General features: G+C 46.4%; 1 protein-coding gene across 2 annotated transcripts in view; it reads left to right on the forward strand.

Annotated features, from left to right (window-relative positions):
- Positions 1-17,925, forward strand: part of KANK4 (KN motif and ankyrin repeat domains 4) — a 75,604-nt gene that overhangs the window by 38,900 nt on the left and 18,779 nt on the right. For both annotated transcript variants that reach the window (XM_070786438.1, XM_070786437.1), the window contains 5 exons: positions 1,023-1,110; positions 8,196-10,136; positions 11,392-11,503; positions 14,346-14,564; positions 16,298-16,385. In XM_070786438.1, coding sequence (XP_070642539.1) covers positions 1,095-1,110; positions 8,196-10,136; positions 11,392-11,503; positions 14,346-14,564; positions 16,298-16,385 — 2,376 coding nt within the window. In that variant the 5' untranslated portion in view covers positions 1,023-1,094. The remainder of the gene's footprint in view (positions 1-1,022; positions 1,111-8,195; positions 10,137-11,391; positions 11,504-14,345; positions 14,565-16,297; positions 16,386-17,925) is intronic.

Below are 17,925 nucleotides of genomic sequence, written 5' to 3' on the forward strand. Positions count from 1 at the left end.
AAGAGTGTACACCAAACTTTCCGTCAGGCAGACTTCAGACTTCCTTTAATTTGGCAGGCCTCATATTTCCCAGCCCTCTTCTCCAGTTTGCTTGTTTGTTTCCCATTTTTTATCCCGGGTTGCTGGGGGCTTCCTGTCATCCTTCTCTCACTTCAATTCCCCCCAGCCTTTCCCTCATCCCTGGTACGTTTTTCTGATCCAGAGGTTGTGGTCAAGCACATCAGGATTCCTAAAACAACCCTGCTTCCACTGCTGAGGTGTCACAGATTATTTATTATTCTGATGTGTGTGGAGTTACAATCATAAAAAGCCAATTTCTTGGGTGATTTATTGTATTGGGGGCAGGAGCCAGGCTGTATACCATTTGAAGAAATAGTTCTGGAAAAGGATTGAAACTTTGGGGAGAATTTATGATCAAACCTCAAGAGACTCTAATTCCGAGTCAGGAGAGCATTCTGCTTGCATAGTCACCGATGTCTTCCGGCCACCTAGGTCAAATGAACGCCTCCTTGTTCTGCCCATGGTTAGAAATCACCCTGAACTATCAGCTCCTTGTCGGTCCTTCAAGTTAGTTCATCTTTGTCTTGAGTCTGATTGGGATGTCACAGATCATTTGAAGGTTCTCTGGTTCCAACTTTTCCACAAAATGGTTTAAAATTCGTTCTCTGTGATGGAAGTGAGTAGATTTCAGCTCCTGATATTAAGGATAGCTGCTTGTTGGAGCCGCAGGCCCAGTTTCTTCACTAATATGCTGAGAGGTGGTGCACAGAACAGTTTACTTCTAAGCCTCAGCTTCCTCATCTGCCCAGTGAGGGAGTCTGACCAGAGACTTCCTTTGGTGTCAACCACTGCTAACATCCCATGAAGACACACCCAAGATTGGACTCTAGGTATTGTGTAAAGCCCTCCTCCTTGGAGGGCTATGAGCTCATGAGCACCCTGGGAGAAAGGTAAGGAGGGGCCCTCTATACTTATTCTAACTGTAATGAGAATCTCCACTTTTCCTTCCTTCTTCCTTTCAGAACTCTCCAACGAATTTTACAGACTTACCGGATGAAGAGTGCCTGAGACATTGGTGGTCAACAATCCCTAAGATGGAGAAGACAGATGGTAGGCAGGCTTCTTTGTATTCCCTGGTCTACAGTGAGCACTTGGGTTGGAAAGAGATTATTACTATAAATACTGGATAGCTTAGGGGAAACATGGGAGACCTTCCCCATATAGGCGGTGCTGGGAAACCCAAACCATGTATTTCAGGCATGAACAAGAGAAGGTGGTAGGGAATGAAAATGAAGCCTTATGTTTATATTGGACTTGGGTAATTTTTGGAGTGTTTCTCATCCTTTCTTGGCACCAAGAAGGGAGCAGGATGACCTCCCTCATTAACCTCATTTTAGAGACAAGGCATGATATGGTAAAATGAGCCAACATTCCTACCTGAGTGATCCTCCAAGGCATTTCACTTCTCTGAGCCTCACTTCCTTCATGTATCAGTTAGCTTTAATGCATAACAAACCACTCAAAAAAAAATATCGACTTAAAGGTATTTATTATTTCTCAAAAGATTCTTTGGGTTGGCCGAGCCTTTGTTCTGAGCTGGGCCAATGTGACTGATCGCTGTTGGACTTATTTATGTGTCTATGGTCTTCTGGGTGACTTGACCTGACGGTTTAGAATGGCCACACTCATATGTCTGGTGGTTGACCCCACATCACCTGGGGCACTGGCGATGATTTGGCCGTGTCTCTTTTGTTGTCCAGCAGGCTGGCTGAGGTATGTTCACCTGTTGACAGAAGGGTTTTCAAGCACAGTAAGAATAGACAAACTCCTGTGTGCAAGCAACTTTCAAGTCTCTGCATATGTCACATTTGCTGTTGACCCACTGGCCAAAGCAAGTCACAAAGCCAAGCTAGGATCAGTGTGGGAGGGAAGTACACAAGGGTGGGTTATAATTGTGGCTATTTTTATTAATAGTCTGCTACACCTTATCTATGCTTCTGCTGCTGCTGCTAAGTCGCTTCAGTCGTGTCCGACTCTGTGCAACCCCATAGGCGGCAGCCCACCAGGCTTCCCTGTCCCTGGGATTCTCCAGGCAAGAACACTGGAGTGAGTTGCCATTTCTTTCTCCAATGCATGAAAGTGAAAAGTGAAAGTGAAGTTGCTCAGTCGTGTCCGACTCCCAGCGACCCCATGGACTGCAGCCCACCAGGCTCCTCCGTCTATGCGATTTTCCAGGCAAGAGTACTGGAGTGGGGTGCCATTGCCTTCTCCGACACCTCGTCTATAAGCAGATACTAATACCTACTTCACAGGGATGGTGAAGGACTGAATGAGATAATGCATGTAAGGTTGCTGAGTAATCACTACCTAGCCCAACAAATGTCTCAAGGAATGATCCTCCTTTCCCCTCTCTAGGAAATATGCCAAACGTCATGGACTAGACCCCGATCCCCTGACTTCTAATGAAATGTTTTTTTCCAAATCACTGAATGACAGGAAACAGGAGAGCCTAGATGGCCCTTCACTGGTGCAGGGCTTAAATTCTGGACAGCAGCTCCAGCTCCGTTCTATCCTCCTTTCCAAACGCAGTTACCATCTATTTCAAAAGTCTGCCTCTCTCCCCAGAGAGCTGCCTTTTCAGTGCATCCCTGGAAGTGGTCCCACAGAACACCAGCTAATTCCCTTAATGCCCTGGGGGCCTGTCATTTCTGCTTGCCTCATTTGTCCCTGCTCAGCATCCTCGGCACAGCTGCTTGCCACGTGATCACCCACAACCAGCTAAGAAAGGCACCCCTCCCTTCAGGCCCACACATCTCACAAAATAAAGGCAGAAGAGGGAAAAGAGTTTCCGCTGTCTTGGTCTTTTGAGGAGGCTCATTTAATTCCTCTTCTTTCCGGTTGTAGTTTTCGCTATTTTCTCTCTCCATTCTGTTTTTCCTATTTCCTCCAGAAAACTGAGTATAGGCTTTTGGACTTTCCCCATCATTTTAAATGCCTTCACTTACCTGTCCTGCACTTCACTTTGTCCCTCAGGGCAATGACTGCGGCACCTCCCTCCTTGCCTGGTCTACTTCTAATCTCTTTTCTCGAGTCTGTGTGTAACTCTTAGGCTCATGACTGCATCTGTAGGTTCCTTTTCAAGGTCTGGTGATGTGGGTGCTTTCAGACCAAGACTCTCTAGGGAATCCTAGATGGCTCTGAGCCTCATATTTGTTGCCATTTAGTTGCTCAGTGGTGTCCGACTCTTTTTCGACCCCATGGACTGTAGCCCGCCTGCTCCTCTGTCCATGGAATTCTCCAGGTGAGAATACTGGAGCCTCATATATCCTACTTTTTCCTTCTCCCCTGACTCATTTCCCCAGGTTCTTCAGAGTTGTTTTCTTGGACTCTCACTCCCTCTTGAAGCTGTCATCCTAACACAGAGTTAAATATTCCAAGAGAGCGCTCAGTCTCAGTGAAAACCCACTGCCCCATTTGGAACCAGCTCATCCTTGTTTTTTGGCCCCTTTGTTGAGTACCTGTGTCATGTTCTCTGCTCATCAGTGCCTACAATCACAAAAACTCTTTGAGTTAGGTCTCGTTATTGCTGTGTTACAAATGGAGAGATTAAAGTATAGGGAATTTAAGTAATTTGCCCAGAATCACAGAGGTAGGAGATGACAGAGGCAGGATTCAACTCCAGCCAGTTTGGCTATGTGTTGGTGTGTCTGATCTGAAGTTCATTTCGAGAAGACAGCCCTCCTAATTAATTCGTGCCCTGGCCCAATGCCTGGAATTCTGAGCTCCTGCATACCTATCACCAGGTAGAATTAAAAGGGGCAGAACTTAATGTGAACACAGGTCTCCCAGTATATAAGATCAAGATCCTTCATTCAAGGTCCAACATTCCTCTTGCAGTGGGAGAAAGAGAAGGAACACAGAGTGGTAGGTGGCAGGACAACAGTACAGTGTACTTGTGTGTGTGTGTGTGTGTGTGTGTGTGTGTGAGAGAGAGAGACTGAGAGAGAAATATATCCCTACCTTGGGAAGCACCTATTAAAGCCATCATCGGGGTAACTACTCAGTCTTACAGACTTCTTTGGTTCACCTCAATCTCGCTTGTGGAATACTTCCCCTTTCAATCTGCTGTCTCTCATTTGATGCCTTTTTTGTATTTGTGCTCTGGCCCTGCTCCCAGCGGCTGATGGGCAAATCACTGCATTTCCACCGAATTGAGGCAATAAGCAGATAAATAATGCAGTCTCTCCTTTGTAGTGTTCTTTGCCTTCTGGGTCATAAATCTGCTCCCTATTTAACTTTACACAAATACCTCCTCTCTGATTTGGCTTGTTCCTGAAGTCCAGAAGGCTGCTAAGTTGACCAGTAGGCTTAAGAGTATAGCCGAGTGCAGCTGAGAAACTAACAGAGAGCAATTGCTGTCATTTATTGAGACTACCAGTGTGCCTCTTTGAGGAAAAGCAGGTTGGTTTAAAAAAAAATTAAGTGGGTGAATGGGAACTTAGTTGGAATTTTTTGGATGCTGGAGGAGTGTTTACTCCTTTCCTGCCTGGAGTCTAGGTATTTGCACAGAAACTCTGGAACCCAACTTGGACCCATCCCTGTAGATCAGCACCAATGCCTTGCTTTGTTCCCTGTTGTGACTTAGTCGCCCACAGGCCTTGAGATTTTACTTAGCTTTGAGGCTGGTAGGGTCGACTGTGTCAGTGTTCAAGGGTTCAGACTTCGTGTGTCTACTTGACTTCTTTAGTTCTTTGGAGATACTTGTACTTCCATAAACACAGTTCCTGTGCCCCAAGCATGTGACACTGGCCAGAAGGATAGATCACACCAGCAAGTGGGAAGAGCTCAGCCCAAATATGTCATCACCTTTAAGGAAAAAGCAGTCCTATGTGCCTCAGGTAATGCCATCACGTGCACCTCTTCTTGAACCTGCCCCTTCTCTCCATTCCCTTAGCTTGTTTCACCTGGATCATGTCGGCAGTCTCCCAACTGATCCTTGGGTTTCTGGTTTGTCCATCTTCTAATCCTCTGTGAGAATGATCATTGTGAAGTCACATTTGATCAAGTCACTTCCTTGTGTAAAACTCTTTGATGGCTCTCACTGCCTAGAGAGTAAAGTCAAAGCTTGGTGGCGAGCATACAAGTGGCTCCCTAATCTGGGTCTTGATGACCTTCAAATTTGGCTTTTCCTACTCTTCACCCTTCTCTTCCACATTTTAAGTTTCAGCCATATGACTGCAATTACAGAACCCTGAATTACCATGGATTTTCACACAAGGGGCTTCCTTTGTGGCTCAGAAGGTAAAGCGTATGCCTGTAATTCAGGAAACTCGGGTTCGATCCCTGGGTTGGGAAGATCCCCTGGAGAAGGAAGTGGCAATGTACTCCAGTATTCTTGCCTGGAAAATCCCATGGACTGAGGAGCCTGGTAGGCTATAGTCCATGGGGTTGCAAAAAATTGGACAGGACTGAGCGACTTCACTTTCTTTCACTTTTCACACCTCAAAGCATTTGCTCATTTTCTGACATATATCTGATCTGCCCTGGCTATCTATTGCTGCATAACTAACCACCCCAAAGTTCAGTGGAGTAAAATAATCATGCATTATTAACACAAGCTCAACTGAATGGTTCTCACTTGGAGTCCCTGTTGTCAATGAAGTCAGATGAGGGCTGAGGCTGGAGTCATCTGGAAGTTGACTTACACTGGCAGTATACTTATACCTGGCACCTGAGCCAGGATGTCTGGAACAGCGCAGGCTGGCTAGGCATCTCTCTCCCTCTCTCCACATGAACTCTCTATGGGGCTTCTTGGGCTTCCTCACAGCATGGCAGTCTCAGGGATGCTGGATCCCTTTATGTGGCATCTGGCTTCCCACTGAGTGTGCATTCTAAGAGACCCACAAGACACTTAAGAGACTTCTTATGAGCTACCCTTGGGATTTTCTCAGTGTCATTTCTGCTATTTTCTTTTGGTCTAAGCACTCACAGGCCAGCTAAGATTCAAAAGGGTGAAGAAATAGATGCCACGTGTTCATATGGGATTCCCTTGCCTGTCTAGAGAAGGTAGGAATTGATAATGGCCACCTTGGAAATATACAGCCACAATGTCCTTCACTCTCTTATTCTCCTGAAAAATTGCTCTTTATTCATTTAATACCCAGTTACATGGCTTCACTCTTGTGAAGTCATCTCTCTCAAACCAAGGCATAATTCGCCTCTAAGTCCAAGGAAGTTATTCTGAAGAAACTAGGAAAATAAGTCAGGAAGGAAGACTGACCCTTGAGCATGTATCTGTTGCCATCCTTGTCACATTGCATCATACTTGTTGGTGTTTCTCCTACTTGACCATACTTTTTTTGAGAGCAGTGGTATACCTGATTTATCTCTAGTGTCCTTAGGATCTGTCTTAGCAACCAACACAGATGCTCAATAAATTAGTGGTTGAGGTAAGTGAACTGAATTACTGCTATTTTGTCTTTTTTGCCTCCAAGGCCTATCACTCTTAGAGTCAAGCAACCAGTTAGATACAAAAGAATTTGAGAATCCCTTCCTGTGTACCCAGCAAATCAGCTTCCATTAGAGGGCTTCAGTTCTCTCTGATTTGAGCTTCCACAAAGATAGTAACTACAGTATTGAGTGTGTATTAAATGTTTATCATGTGATAGGCATTGTTCTAAGCATGTTATATGTATTAATTAATCAGTCCACAAGTCTCATCTTTCCTATTATTATTGCCATCTTACAGATGATTAGATGTAGGGAGGCTACGTAATTTCCCCAAGGTCACAAAGCTGAGATATAGACCAGGCTCCAGGGTCCATATTCTTGGCCTCTGTGCTCTTCAATAACGTTCTCTCCTGAGCTCAGCATTTCCAGAGGATGTTTAGCAGAATGTCACAGAGATAATAGGGGGTGTCACGTGAGGAACATCAAAAGAACAAAGACTGTTTAACTCGAGGAAGAGGCTGCTGCTGCTGCTGCTGCTAAGTTGCTTCGGTCATGTCTGACTCTGTACGACCCCATAGACAGCAGCCCACCGGGCTCCCCTGTCCCTGGGATTCTCCAGGCAAGAACACTGGAGTGGGTTGCCATTTCCTTCTCCAATGAATGAAAGTGAAAAGTGAAAGTGAAGTCACTCAGTTGTGTCCGACTCTTAGCGACCCCATGGACTGCAGCCTACCAGGCTCCTCCATCCATAGGATTTTCCAGGCAAGAGTACTGGAGTGGGTTGCCATTGCCTTCTTCAGAGGAAGAGGCTACTTGGAGACAAATCCCTATGGATTCAGATATCAAGGAACTGACTTGTTCTTAGCATCCTCTGTTGGAATCAAGATCAGTGTGCTTTGGTATGATAGAGACCTTTTTCATTGTGCTATTCCCTGGTACTTTGGGCTGCCCTGAAAAATCACGAGTCCCACACCTCTTGGAGGATGTTTGTCAATGTCTCTTTTTACATTAATTGTCCCATATTCCTCCACCACTTTTTTTTTTCCAGTTTGTGAAAAACGTGATATTTCCATACTTGGCATAAGCTTTTGAAAGTAAAACGTGTTTGTTAAGCACCATGTTTCTTTCTGGTGAAGAGAGTATAGGCTGAGTGTAACTATATGTTCCCTTTCCTTCTGAGCTTCACATACCTAGAGGCTCAGCCATCAGAGGAAGCTTAAATAATGTAGGAAGCATGACTCCTTGATATCTCTGGCTTTAGCAGGATTTAGTAGTACCTATTTGAATAATGCAAGGTTCTCTTTTTAATGTTGAGAAAATTGTGTATCTCATCCGGGGAAAACATCCATAGTCACAATTACCAATTAGTACCCTTATTTGGCAAATTCCTGGCTACTTCAATTCAGCAATTACATGACTCAAACCACAGAAAAACAGTATGAGACTATTTTATTTTTCTGAGTTGAAGGCCCATTCCACAATCATAGCTGAGATGACATAGTGCAGATTGGAAACTATTCCCTTCACCTATTTCCTTGCAGACATTGACTAAGTCCACATTGATTTAATAACAGGGTTTCTCAGCACAGCCAAAAGTCCGTGAACATCTCAGCATAATTCAGAGGTTGGAACATTTAGGAGAACACTTATATAAGAGCATTAAGTAAAAATCGCACATATTAGGTCTCACCGTCCCACATTTCTTATTAACTTTGTGCTTCTTTTTTACGCCTTCTGTCTCCCAGCCAAAGACCAGTCCTCTCAGGGGGATGAAGAGAAAGACCCTCCAAAGAGCCACCCCTACTCTGTGGAGACCCCATATGGCTTCCATTTGGACCTGGACTTCCTCAAGTATGTGGATGACATCGAGAAGGGAAACACCATCAAAAGGATTCCTATCCACAGAAGGGCCAAGCAAGCCAAGTTCAGCACTTTGCCCCGAAACTTCAGCCTTCCCGACAGCGGGGCTCGCCCCCATGCTGTTCTTTCCCACCCGAACTGGTCCCCCATGGTGTCGAGGAAAGTGTTGGGGACAGAGGCCCGAGCCCAGCCACTGCCCCTTGGGGATCACCCCCAAGCCCCACAAGCCGCCAGCGGCAGCGAGGTGAGCTACCACCGGAAGGCCCTGCTGATGGAGACGGCCAGACAGCTAGAGGCTGCTGCGGCTCCCGGGGAGGCTGAGCTCACCTCCGGGAGTGGACGGCCCCAGCTTCTGAGAGCATCCAGCATGCCGGCCACGCTGCTGCAAACCAGGGCCTCGGAGGACCCAAGCCTAAACTCAGGACCCCCCACCCCGCCCGTCCTCCCTCCACTTCAGGGTGAAGATGTTGTCTGTGATGGTGCCTTTGGGCCCGCGGAAGGATTTGCAGGTTTTTCCAACTTCACTCCGCGAGCAGCAACCCAACCGGAAGTCAGAGAGTCGGGAGACCTAGTACCAGGGATTCCGGAGCTGATCCAGGAGGGGCCTGAGCCTCCAGAAAGCGAAAAAGAGGCTCCAAATCACCTCTCTTTCCCAAGTCCACCTTTCTTGTCCCAGAATGCACTTGTGGTTCTAGAGGATGCAGAAGACCAACAGGAAAGCAGAGAAGCCCAGGTGGTGGTCACAACCCCCAGCTCTCCAACACCAAGCCCCCCACCTCTGCCGTCACCCATCCCTGAGAATGAGCTCCCCCTAGAAGAAATCGAGCTCAACATCAGCGAAATCCCACCACCACCACCTGTAGAGGTGGACGTGAGAAGCGTCGGGATCCGCGTCACGGAGGAAAGCCTGGGCCTTGCCTCCCTGGATCCTGGCAGCATCTCCTGCCTGAAGCAGCAGATCTCGGACCTTGAAGGCGAACTGTCTGGAAGAACTGAGGAACTGGCCCAGGTCAGAGCTGCCCTCCAGCGGCAGGAAGAGGAAATCAAGGCGAAGGGGCAGAGGATTCAAGAGCTAGAGTGCACTGTAGCTCAACTGGTAGAAAAGCTTAGCGGTGGGAACACCAAAGATGCTCAGGGCCAGACTGATGCCATGGTCAACACTGACCCCCTGCAAGGGCTCTTGACCAGACAGTCGTGTGACAAGAGCATTGGGGTCAGCCTTCTGGGCAGCATGGGATCTGAAAGCTGGGGAGCCAGGGGAGAGGGGAATGGCCTCCTGTGGGGGTGGGAAAGTCACAAACGAGGGGATGGGAGCCCAGCAGGACTTGTGTCACCACCCCAGCCATCACTGCCACAGGGCTCTGAGACGGTCCTCATGCCTTCTTTACACAGCTGCCTCTCTACTGAGCTCAGGATCGAAGAGGGAGGTTCTGAGCAGGCAGGAGGTCCTTCGGTGGGAATTAAGGGTCTGGACAGGGGAGTAGGAGGATCTCCAGGGAGTGGTGAGAGAAAGGCTCCCCCAGCAGGGAGGGAGGAGGCTGGTCCAGAGCTGTCGGGGAAGGAGCGCCTTGGAAGGCCACCAAGCTCCCCCACCGACGCCACTATTGGGCAATACGTTAAGAAGATCCAAGAGCTCCTGCAGGAGCAGTGGAGCTGCCTGGAACACGGATACCCTGAGCTGGCCCGCGCCATCAAGCAGCCTGCCTCCAAACTCAGCAGCATCCAGAGTCAGCTACAGAGCTCCCTCAACCTGCTTCTGTCTGCCTACTCGGCCCAGGCTCCACCCCAGAAGGAGCCCCCAGGCCCCTCCTCCTCCCCAACGATGGGTAAATACTGGTGCCTGAGACTGGGAACCATTTCTCCTTAACTTGAGGAGTCAAATGGGAAAAAGGGTTTTAATTGCATGCATATGTTTTTTAAAAAGATTCAAACACATCCGGGAGCCCAATGGAATAAAAACTGATCTCTGGAACAGTGGAGGCTTGGTACCCCTCCTCTTGTCCTTGCTCTAACGTTGGGACTGACTGCAGGGCCACCACGTACAGCTGTTCAGATAGCACAGGGCACAAAGATGCCAGAGGGTAAATAGGAGCTGAAACAGCCCACACTTGCCAAGCCCGCAGCACTGTGTCTGCCCAGAGGGGTGCCTCATTCTCATTTGCATTGTGTGCAGGCAGCCCTGGCACTGGCTGTGAGTGCTTTAAACCTCTGCCTTCCTTGACTGTGTCTTGGGCTCTTGCATTCCTGCGGTCCTCCCTACTTCTTGCACATTAGAGGTTTTTTGTAGCCTTGTTTTGGAAGAACATTCTATCGAGATCTGAAATATTTTACTGAACTTCAGTGTGTGTGTGTGTGAGAGATAGAAGGAGAGACTTCCATACTCACATGTGCAAGTCGACGCTTTGGCTGAGCAGCACTTCTTCCTGTAACAGATCACACACTCTTCCCTGTTAAGTGGAACCATATTTTGCTTTGCTAAACGGGCAGCAACGTGTTAGTCTGCTTCCTGCCGCAGAGCACAAATTGGCTTTCTCATTATTTCGGTGCTAGTTCTAGTCTTAGCCCTTGTGAATTGCCCCCTGTACCTTTGAGAACAGCAAAATAAGATGTGTGCTCTTGCTCATGTGTTTTCCATGCCTGCCCCACATCACAAATATTAACTGACTTGTGAGCCAGGAAGGGCCTCTGAGGTGCAAAAGTGGGTGCTGGATCAGGGGTCGGGAGGCCTAAGTTCTGCTGCTGCTCTGTCATTCACTCAGCACATCTGAGCCTCAGATTTCCCCAGACTGAGTTAGGGACAACAATGGCACCCACGCCACCCACATGGTTCAATAACTCTCCAATAACTCTTCTCTGTCATCTTCATGTAGAGGGCTTGTAAACAGGAACAATTTGACTAGCATTGACCAGAAGTCCGACGCCCCTCAAAGACCCTCAGAATATTTTATTTATATTGCCTAGTTCCTGTTCTACCCCTTCACATACCTCCAGCCTGTGTCCCCTCAAAGCGAGGGTCACAGTTCTGTTGCACTCGGGGGTATTCCCCAGATCATGCTAACCTATGATGTTGTGTCTGCCTAGAGATCTCCCCGTCGACCAGCCTTAAATCCATAATGAAAAAGAAAGACTATGGCTTCCGTGCAGGAGGTAATGGGACCAAAAAGAACCTTCAGTTTGTTGGGGTTAACGGTGGGTAAGCATCGCTCGTGAAGCCCAGACTGCCCTGCACACCACCTCTCCCACTGTTGTCCTGAACACTCTTTTCCTAGGGGAAAGCATCTGGTTTTCATTCTTCTTCAAGGGAATTAATCTCAATGGCCCTTTAAAATTCCCTCTCGGGTTTGCATATGTTTGGCTGCCTGCCAGACGTGGTAGTTCTGTTGGATCCTGTGTTCTTAATATGTCTTGGCTTTTGTGTCCCTGGGGCCAGGATTCAGTACCTTCTGGGAGTTGGGGGACACATGAGCCCTTGAGGGAAGACATTTAATCTGAACCACAACACTGAATTGACAAACCCTTAATTTGTAGAATTTAAAATTTCATCCTTTTAATTTTTTCCTTCCTTTGACTAACTTATGGCAAATCAAACTGATGTTTTTTAGGATGAAGGAAAACAACCAATGTCTGTTGACTCAGAACTTGAACCAGACCTTATATAGGGTAGACAGTAAACCGCTGGATTTGGAATACTTTCTCAGTCAGTCATTTAGCGAACATTTATTAAATACCAATGATGTGTTTGGTGGTGGGGATAAAAAAGTTCAAATAAATCATGGTCCTTGCCCTTAACTCACAGTATGGACCTGGGTAGAGTTGAAACAAAAAAAGTAAAGAGAAAGCTTGGACAGGCTGAGCTGAACTCTAGTTGAGAAAGAAGCAGAGGATGGTAGGAAAGCCCACAGGGATGTGCCTGGGAAGTGCCCAGAAGAGATTGGAACCCTGGCTAATTTGGGTTAGACCAGAAGGAAGACACCAGATTCAGACAAGGGTGTCGTCACTACTGTTTGATGTTCTGTGAGGGCAACATCAGAAAAGATGAAGTGGGGTCATAGGTGGGTTGCTGTTCCCACTCCTTCAGCTGTCAGATATTGTGGCCCAGGAGAAACCACTTTTTTCTTTTACCAGCTTGTGTCCAGAAAGGAGAATCAGCCTAATCTCAAAGCCTAAAGCAGGTCCGGCCTCTTCCCTGCTTAAATACTTGCAAAAGTGCCAGCTTTGTGCCAAAACCTGGAAGTCTGTCTTGTAACTATAACATTCCTCGCCCCCCTCTACAGGCTCTGGCCTTTCTTCACTCAAACATGCTGGGTTAGGCTGAGCTTGGGGATTTTGCATTTGCCTTTCCCTCCACTTAAAGAGGAGGAAGTTGCAACCCACTCCAGTATTCTTGCCTGAAAAATCCCATGGACAGAGATACCTGGTGGGCTATAGTCCATGGGGTCGCAAAGAGGTGGACATGACTGAGCAACTGAGCATACACACCATTTAAAGTGCTCTTTTCTTTTTTTTTTACACATATATTTATTTTTTATGCATTCTTTTTAAAATATTCTTTTCCATTATGGTTTATCCCAAGATATTGATTTTTTTTTAAATGCTCCTCTTGCAGATAACTGTCAGTACATGTCACTCTGATGTGATGGTTCTCAACCTTGACTGAACCTAGGAAACCCTGGGGCATCCTTGAAAAATATCAATGCCTGAGCCCCTCCCAGATGAAAGACTCTGGTTTAATTAGTCTCAGGTGCAGTACAGCTATTGGAAATTTTAAGTACCCTCAGATAGTTCTAACATGCTGCCAATGTTAAAAAATTCTGCTCTAAATAAAGTGGCCCCTCCTCCCATCACAGTATCCCATGGCCCACTACTAGTTTATCATTGCTCTTATGATTATCTGAATACATTGTTCATGTGTTTATTTTTTCCCACCCCCTACTTAGAGATTCAGCTCAGTGAGGACAGGGATTTTGGAGTTTTCATGGAAACAATTCTAAGATAAAGAACTGTTTGGTAAATTTAATATATCCCCCCACTTTCTTAATCACAAAAACAAAAGGTTGTTCCAAGCACAGTAGAGGAAGAAATATCTGGGGTTTGAACAAGACAGAATGCAAGCATACCAGCGAGCAGGTTGGGTCTGCAAATTCATTCAGCACAGGGTCCTTGCATAGGGACCACTGTTCAGAGACAGAGCATGAGAATGGCACTGGTCTCGCCTCGTCTCTGTGGAAGTGTCCAGTGGGCCAAGAATCTGAAGTCTTCATCTTATCTGGAGCATCCTCCATCAGAGGTCTCTTGTTGACCATCAGCAGAGAGATCAATAAGTCTTCCAGAACTTTCCTCCATGGTGTCTGGTCTACCACCTCTATAGAGTTACATATAACTGAACATAAGGATCATTGCCAGGGTGGGAAAGCCACGAGTCACGTGACCTACACCCACACTTTTGCTCTTCCAAGCTGTGGATGAAATAGCGACTGAGAAAGGCAGGTGCTAGGTTCAGGATTCCCAGCTGTGTCCCAGGAGTAGATGCAGATGGTTCCACCCTTGCCAGGGGTAAGCTGGGCTAGAACAGGGGTCTAAAGGGAGGCTTCACTATCACCCGGAGATGTGAGGATTTGTCAGGCAATTCAGAGAATTCAGTGTAGGGGTCGGGGATGTTTGCCTAGATCTGGTTCCCTCTCTGTACGGGACATTAGGATTCCAGAATTAAATGCTTTCATGAGAACCTTGGATTGCCTTTCTGAATCATCTGAATGCATGGCCAATTAGGCCATGGGCTATTTGTATGTTTGTTGCAAAGAGCTTAGTTAATTACCTTTACTCTCCAATGGCCTCTAGTGTTAGAGCTCTTAAAAGCATGCTCCTCTGACAGTAAATTTCCTGGGAGTCCCCTTGCCCAGGCCTGCAGGCGTAGACAATGAAGGACAAGGTTAGTGAGCAGGCCAGTGTTATCTAAAATCCACTGAGTTCTCACCTGTGTTGACATGAGCACTGGGCAGGAAGCACAGAATGAGTGACCCTGTCTCCTTCGACAGCTATGAGACCACCTCAAGTGAGGAGACCAGTGGTGAGGACAGCTCCCCAGAAGACTTGTCTGACAGCGAGGCTGAGAAGAAATGTGATGGCCCAGAACCCAGGCGGGGCAAGGATGCCCACCTCAGCTGTAGGGTGGGCCAGGGCACCCCTGAGGGCACCCGCGACACAGACCAGGAAACTGGGCCTGGCGAAGAGCTCCCTCATCCCAAGACTGAGAGGTAAGTTAGATGGGGACCCATGGGGCACATGATCCTTTGAGAAAGAGTGAGTGTATTTGTTCACCTTTGTATCCAGTCATTTGTTTATTTGTTAATTCTTTTATCCATCTATTCAACAGTATTTATTTGAGTTTCTAGTCTATGCCAGGTTCTATGCATTGGTTGACTGAAACAGATCTAACTCCTGCCTTCATGGATTATACTGTCATAGACAGAGCTCTGCATATGAAGCTAACATGGTCCTAGCACTGAAAATTAAAGGACTTGACATGCATTTTCTTGATGTAATCCTTTTAACAATCTGTAAGGTAGTAATTATTAGAAGACCCACTTTATAGATGTAGAAAGAGAGGCTTAGGGAAGTTAGGTGGCACAACTAGCAGAGTGAGTATTTCAACTTTGGTTCTTCCTTTTGGGCTGCTCTGGGTCTGTATTGCAGCATATGGGTTTTCTCTAATTGTGGTGTGCTATGGCTTCTTCTGATGTGGAGCACAGGCTCTAGAGTGCACAGGCTCAGTAGTTACATAGCATGGGATAAGTTGCTCCGTGGCTTATGGGATCTTGGTTCCCTAACCGGGGATCGAACCCGAGTCCCTTGCATTGGAAGGCAGATTCTCAACCGCTGTATCACCAGGGAAGTCCTTTGATTTAGGTCTTTTGTAATTCTTTCACATGTTTTTCTGCCTCTCTCATTGGCCATGCTGACATAACCTGGTCTTTTAAAGTGATGGGAGGTCCTTTGGCATGATGATGAGAATACTGTCTTTGGAGTGGACATACTTGCTTCAAATCCTACATCTGCCACAGTATTACTTTAGACAAGGTACTTAAGCTGTGGTCGCCTCAGTTTCCTCATCTGTAAAATGTAGCAACCTGATAGATTTGGTCTGAGGACTAAATGAGAAAAAGTATGTAAAATGCCTGGTGCAGGGCCTGCCACATAGTAGATTCCCCGTAAATGGGAGAAGTGAGAGTAGTAAGTGCCATTAATTATCATTATCACCATCCTCAACCCGGTTGCTGAAGAAGAGACAGGAGTGAATGGCAGCTGACTGTCCAGCAGGGCCACAGGGCTGCTCCATCATAGCAGCGCTGTAAGGACTTGGTGAAAGTGGGGCTTCATGGTGACCAATGCCATTGACTCCCAGCTGAGGCCTCTCAGTGCCAAGCCTGCCCTTTTACCAGTGCAGCAATAATGCGTATCATTGAGAGTGCCCTGGTGCTATCAATTTTCATTCGATTGACTCTATTAGTGCTTACTATATCCTTCATGGAAGAATAACCTGAAGAAACTTGATGCTGTGGAGTGGGTCCTTTGCATTTTTTAAGTCACTCAGGCAGAAAACTTTTGCTCCAAAGTCAGAAAGATAACCCTCCCTTTCCCAGCATGTCAGGAATTACAGTGGGGCCCATGGCCCCCTAAAATGCTTTGGTGATTTGACCTCATCCCCTGAAAACAGCAGGATCCAAAGGGAAATATGCTTGGCTCATTCTTCAGAAGAGTTCAGAAGTCAGCCCTGTTCAGAAGTCAGCCCTGTTCGACAGGAGGCTGTATTCACTCAGTGTTTCTGAGGAATGCCCCTGACCCTGAGAAGTTGCCTAGTTTGGATGTCTGAGTTGCTGAGAAGTGAAAGTGAAAAATGAGAGTGAAAGTCAAGGTAGGGGACTTTTTTTTTTTTATCAAGATGGAGACTGATACATATATATATATATGAATTAATTTTTTTCTTTAGATATAAACCCTCAGAAGAATTCCTTAATGCATGCCGGGTATTGAGCCAACATCTGCCAGAAACTGGGACGACCACTGACCAGCTCTTGGTACTCTGATTTGTCATCGTCATGTAAAGATTTCTGTACTGTTTAAGCTGTTAGTTCCACTCGACGACTTGGGTCTTGCAACTGAGGAAGCTTTGTGGGTGTGCTTGGGACCCCTCTTTGCTGTGTGCTGTCTCATTTGCCCAAACTCTGCTGCCCAAGGTGATGGATTGTGTTGAGAAAGTGGAACCTGTGCATGTGTACAGGAACCAGGGCTGGGGCTCAGAGGCATTTACCAAATGTTATTAGGCATCCCGCCCCGAATATGTCATGGGATCATTTGTGGCTTAGGCTCAAAATTACCTCACAGTTTGATAGAACTGTGGGTAGAGAGAAAAAGAGCAGGTGGAATGGAAACCTTGGTTCTGTTCCCCGGACTGCCATCTGTGAGATACTGAGTGAGTCAGTTCAATGCTCAGGGCTCTGGTTTCCTCATTAATAAAATGAGAGTGGTGAACTGCACGTCTCCACTTCCTCAGGCCCTGGCATTTTGTTATGTAGTCTTGACTGTTTTTCTTGAAGTGCACCTGTGGGTCAAGAGACCAAAAGCAAGCAAATACATCTATTTGCTCCCTAACACCATCATGGCCCACAGAAATTAAACATTTAAGGATTAATTTCTGCTTGAATCAAGAGGTACTGATATAGACGCATTTTCCCATGTCGTGAGGGCCACGGATAAGACCCAATATGTAACAGTATGTAAGCATTTTTAAAGCCCATTTTGTTCTCCTTTGCAGAAAAGCCTTAGGAGTAAAAATGATCGATTAGTCCATTTTCATTAGTATTTTATCTTCGCTGATTTGGCAAATAACTTGTTCCCAGATTGTTAAAGAACCAATATGTGGTGTGGATATTGATTAAAACTCCTGCTACTTATTCTTCAATGAATTACAGAGCTAAGTTATTTCCTAGATCTTCAATTAAAATCTTCCAGTATGTTCCTTAATATTAGGGTCTTTCTCCAGATTCTTCTGAAGATTCCATAGGTAAAGGAGATATTCTGATACATAAAAAAATGTTTCAGTCACAAAAGAGTCCACTGATTCTGTGTAGAAAAGCAGTTAGAGGACATGCCAACCTGACGTCACACACATTAGGATCAAAGCACAGAACACCCCTCCCCACCTTAGAGACAAAGCAGGGTGTGCAGGGACCTCATTTGGCAGAGCATGAGAGGTTGGAAACCAAGCCCTTTTTTCAACCTCATTTTGTAGATAGCATGAGAAGGATTCAAAATGTATTAGAACTTCCAAGGCCATGCAGCTGAGCCAGGACTTAAGCCTGGGCCCTACAAGTTTAGTGACTCCCAATCCAGTGCCCTTTCTGGAATGAATATGAACTCATCTCTTACAATCACAGGCCCATTGTTTCTCCTTCCCTTTAGGAAAATAATCTAATCATATTCCATTTAAAACACTTAGGTCATGTCACGTGCAGAGTTGGTGTCATTTGCTCTGGGACTCTCCTTACTTGGAATATTGCAGATAGTGGGATCCTGCCATAGGCTGTTTAACCATTTTCTCTGAAAGTCCTAGCAAAG

The sequence above is a fragment of the Bos indicus genome, chromosome 3 (assembly GCF_029378745.1).
Source record: "Bos indicus isolate NIAB-ARS_2022 breed Sahiwal x Tharparkar chromosome 3, NIAB-ARS_B.indTharparkar_mat_pri_1.0, whole genome shotgun sequence".
Classification (NCBI taxonomy): Eukaryota; Metazoa; Chordata; class Mammalia; order Artiodactyla; family Bovidae; genus Bos; species Bos indicus.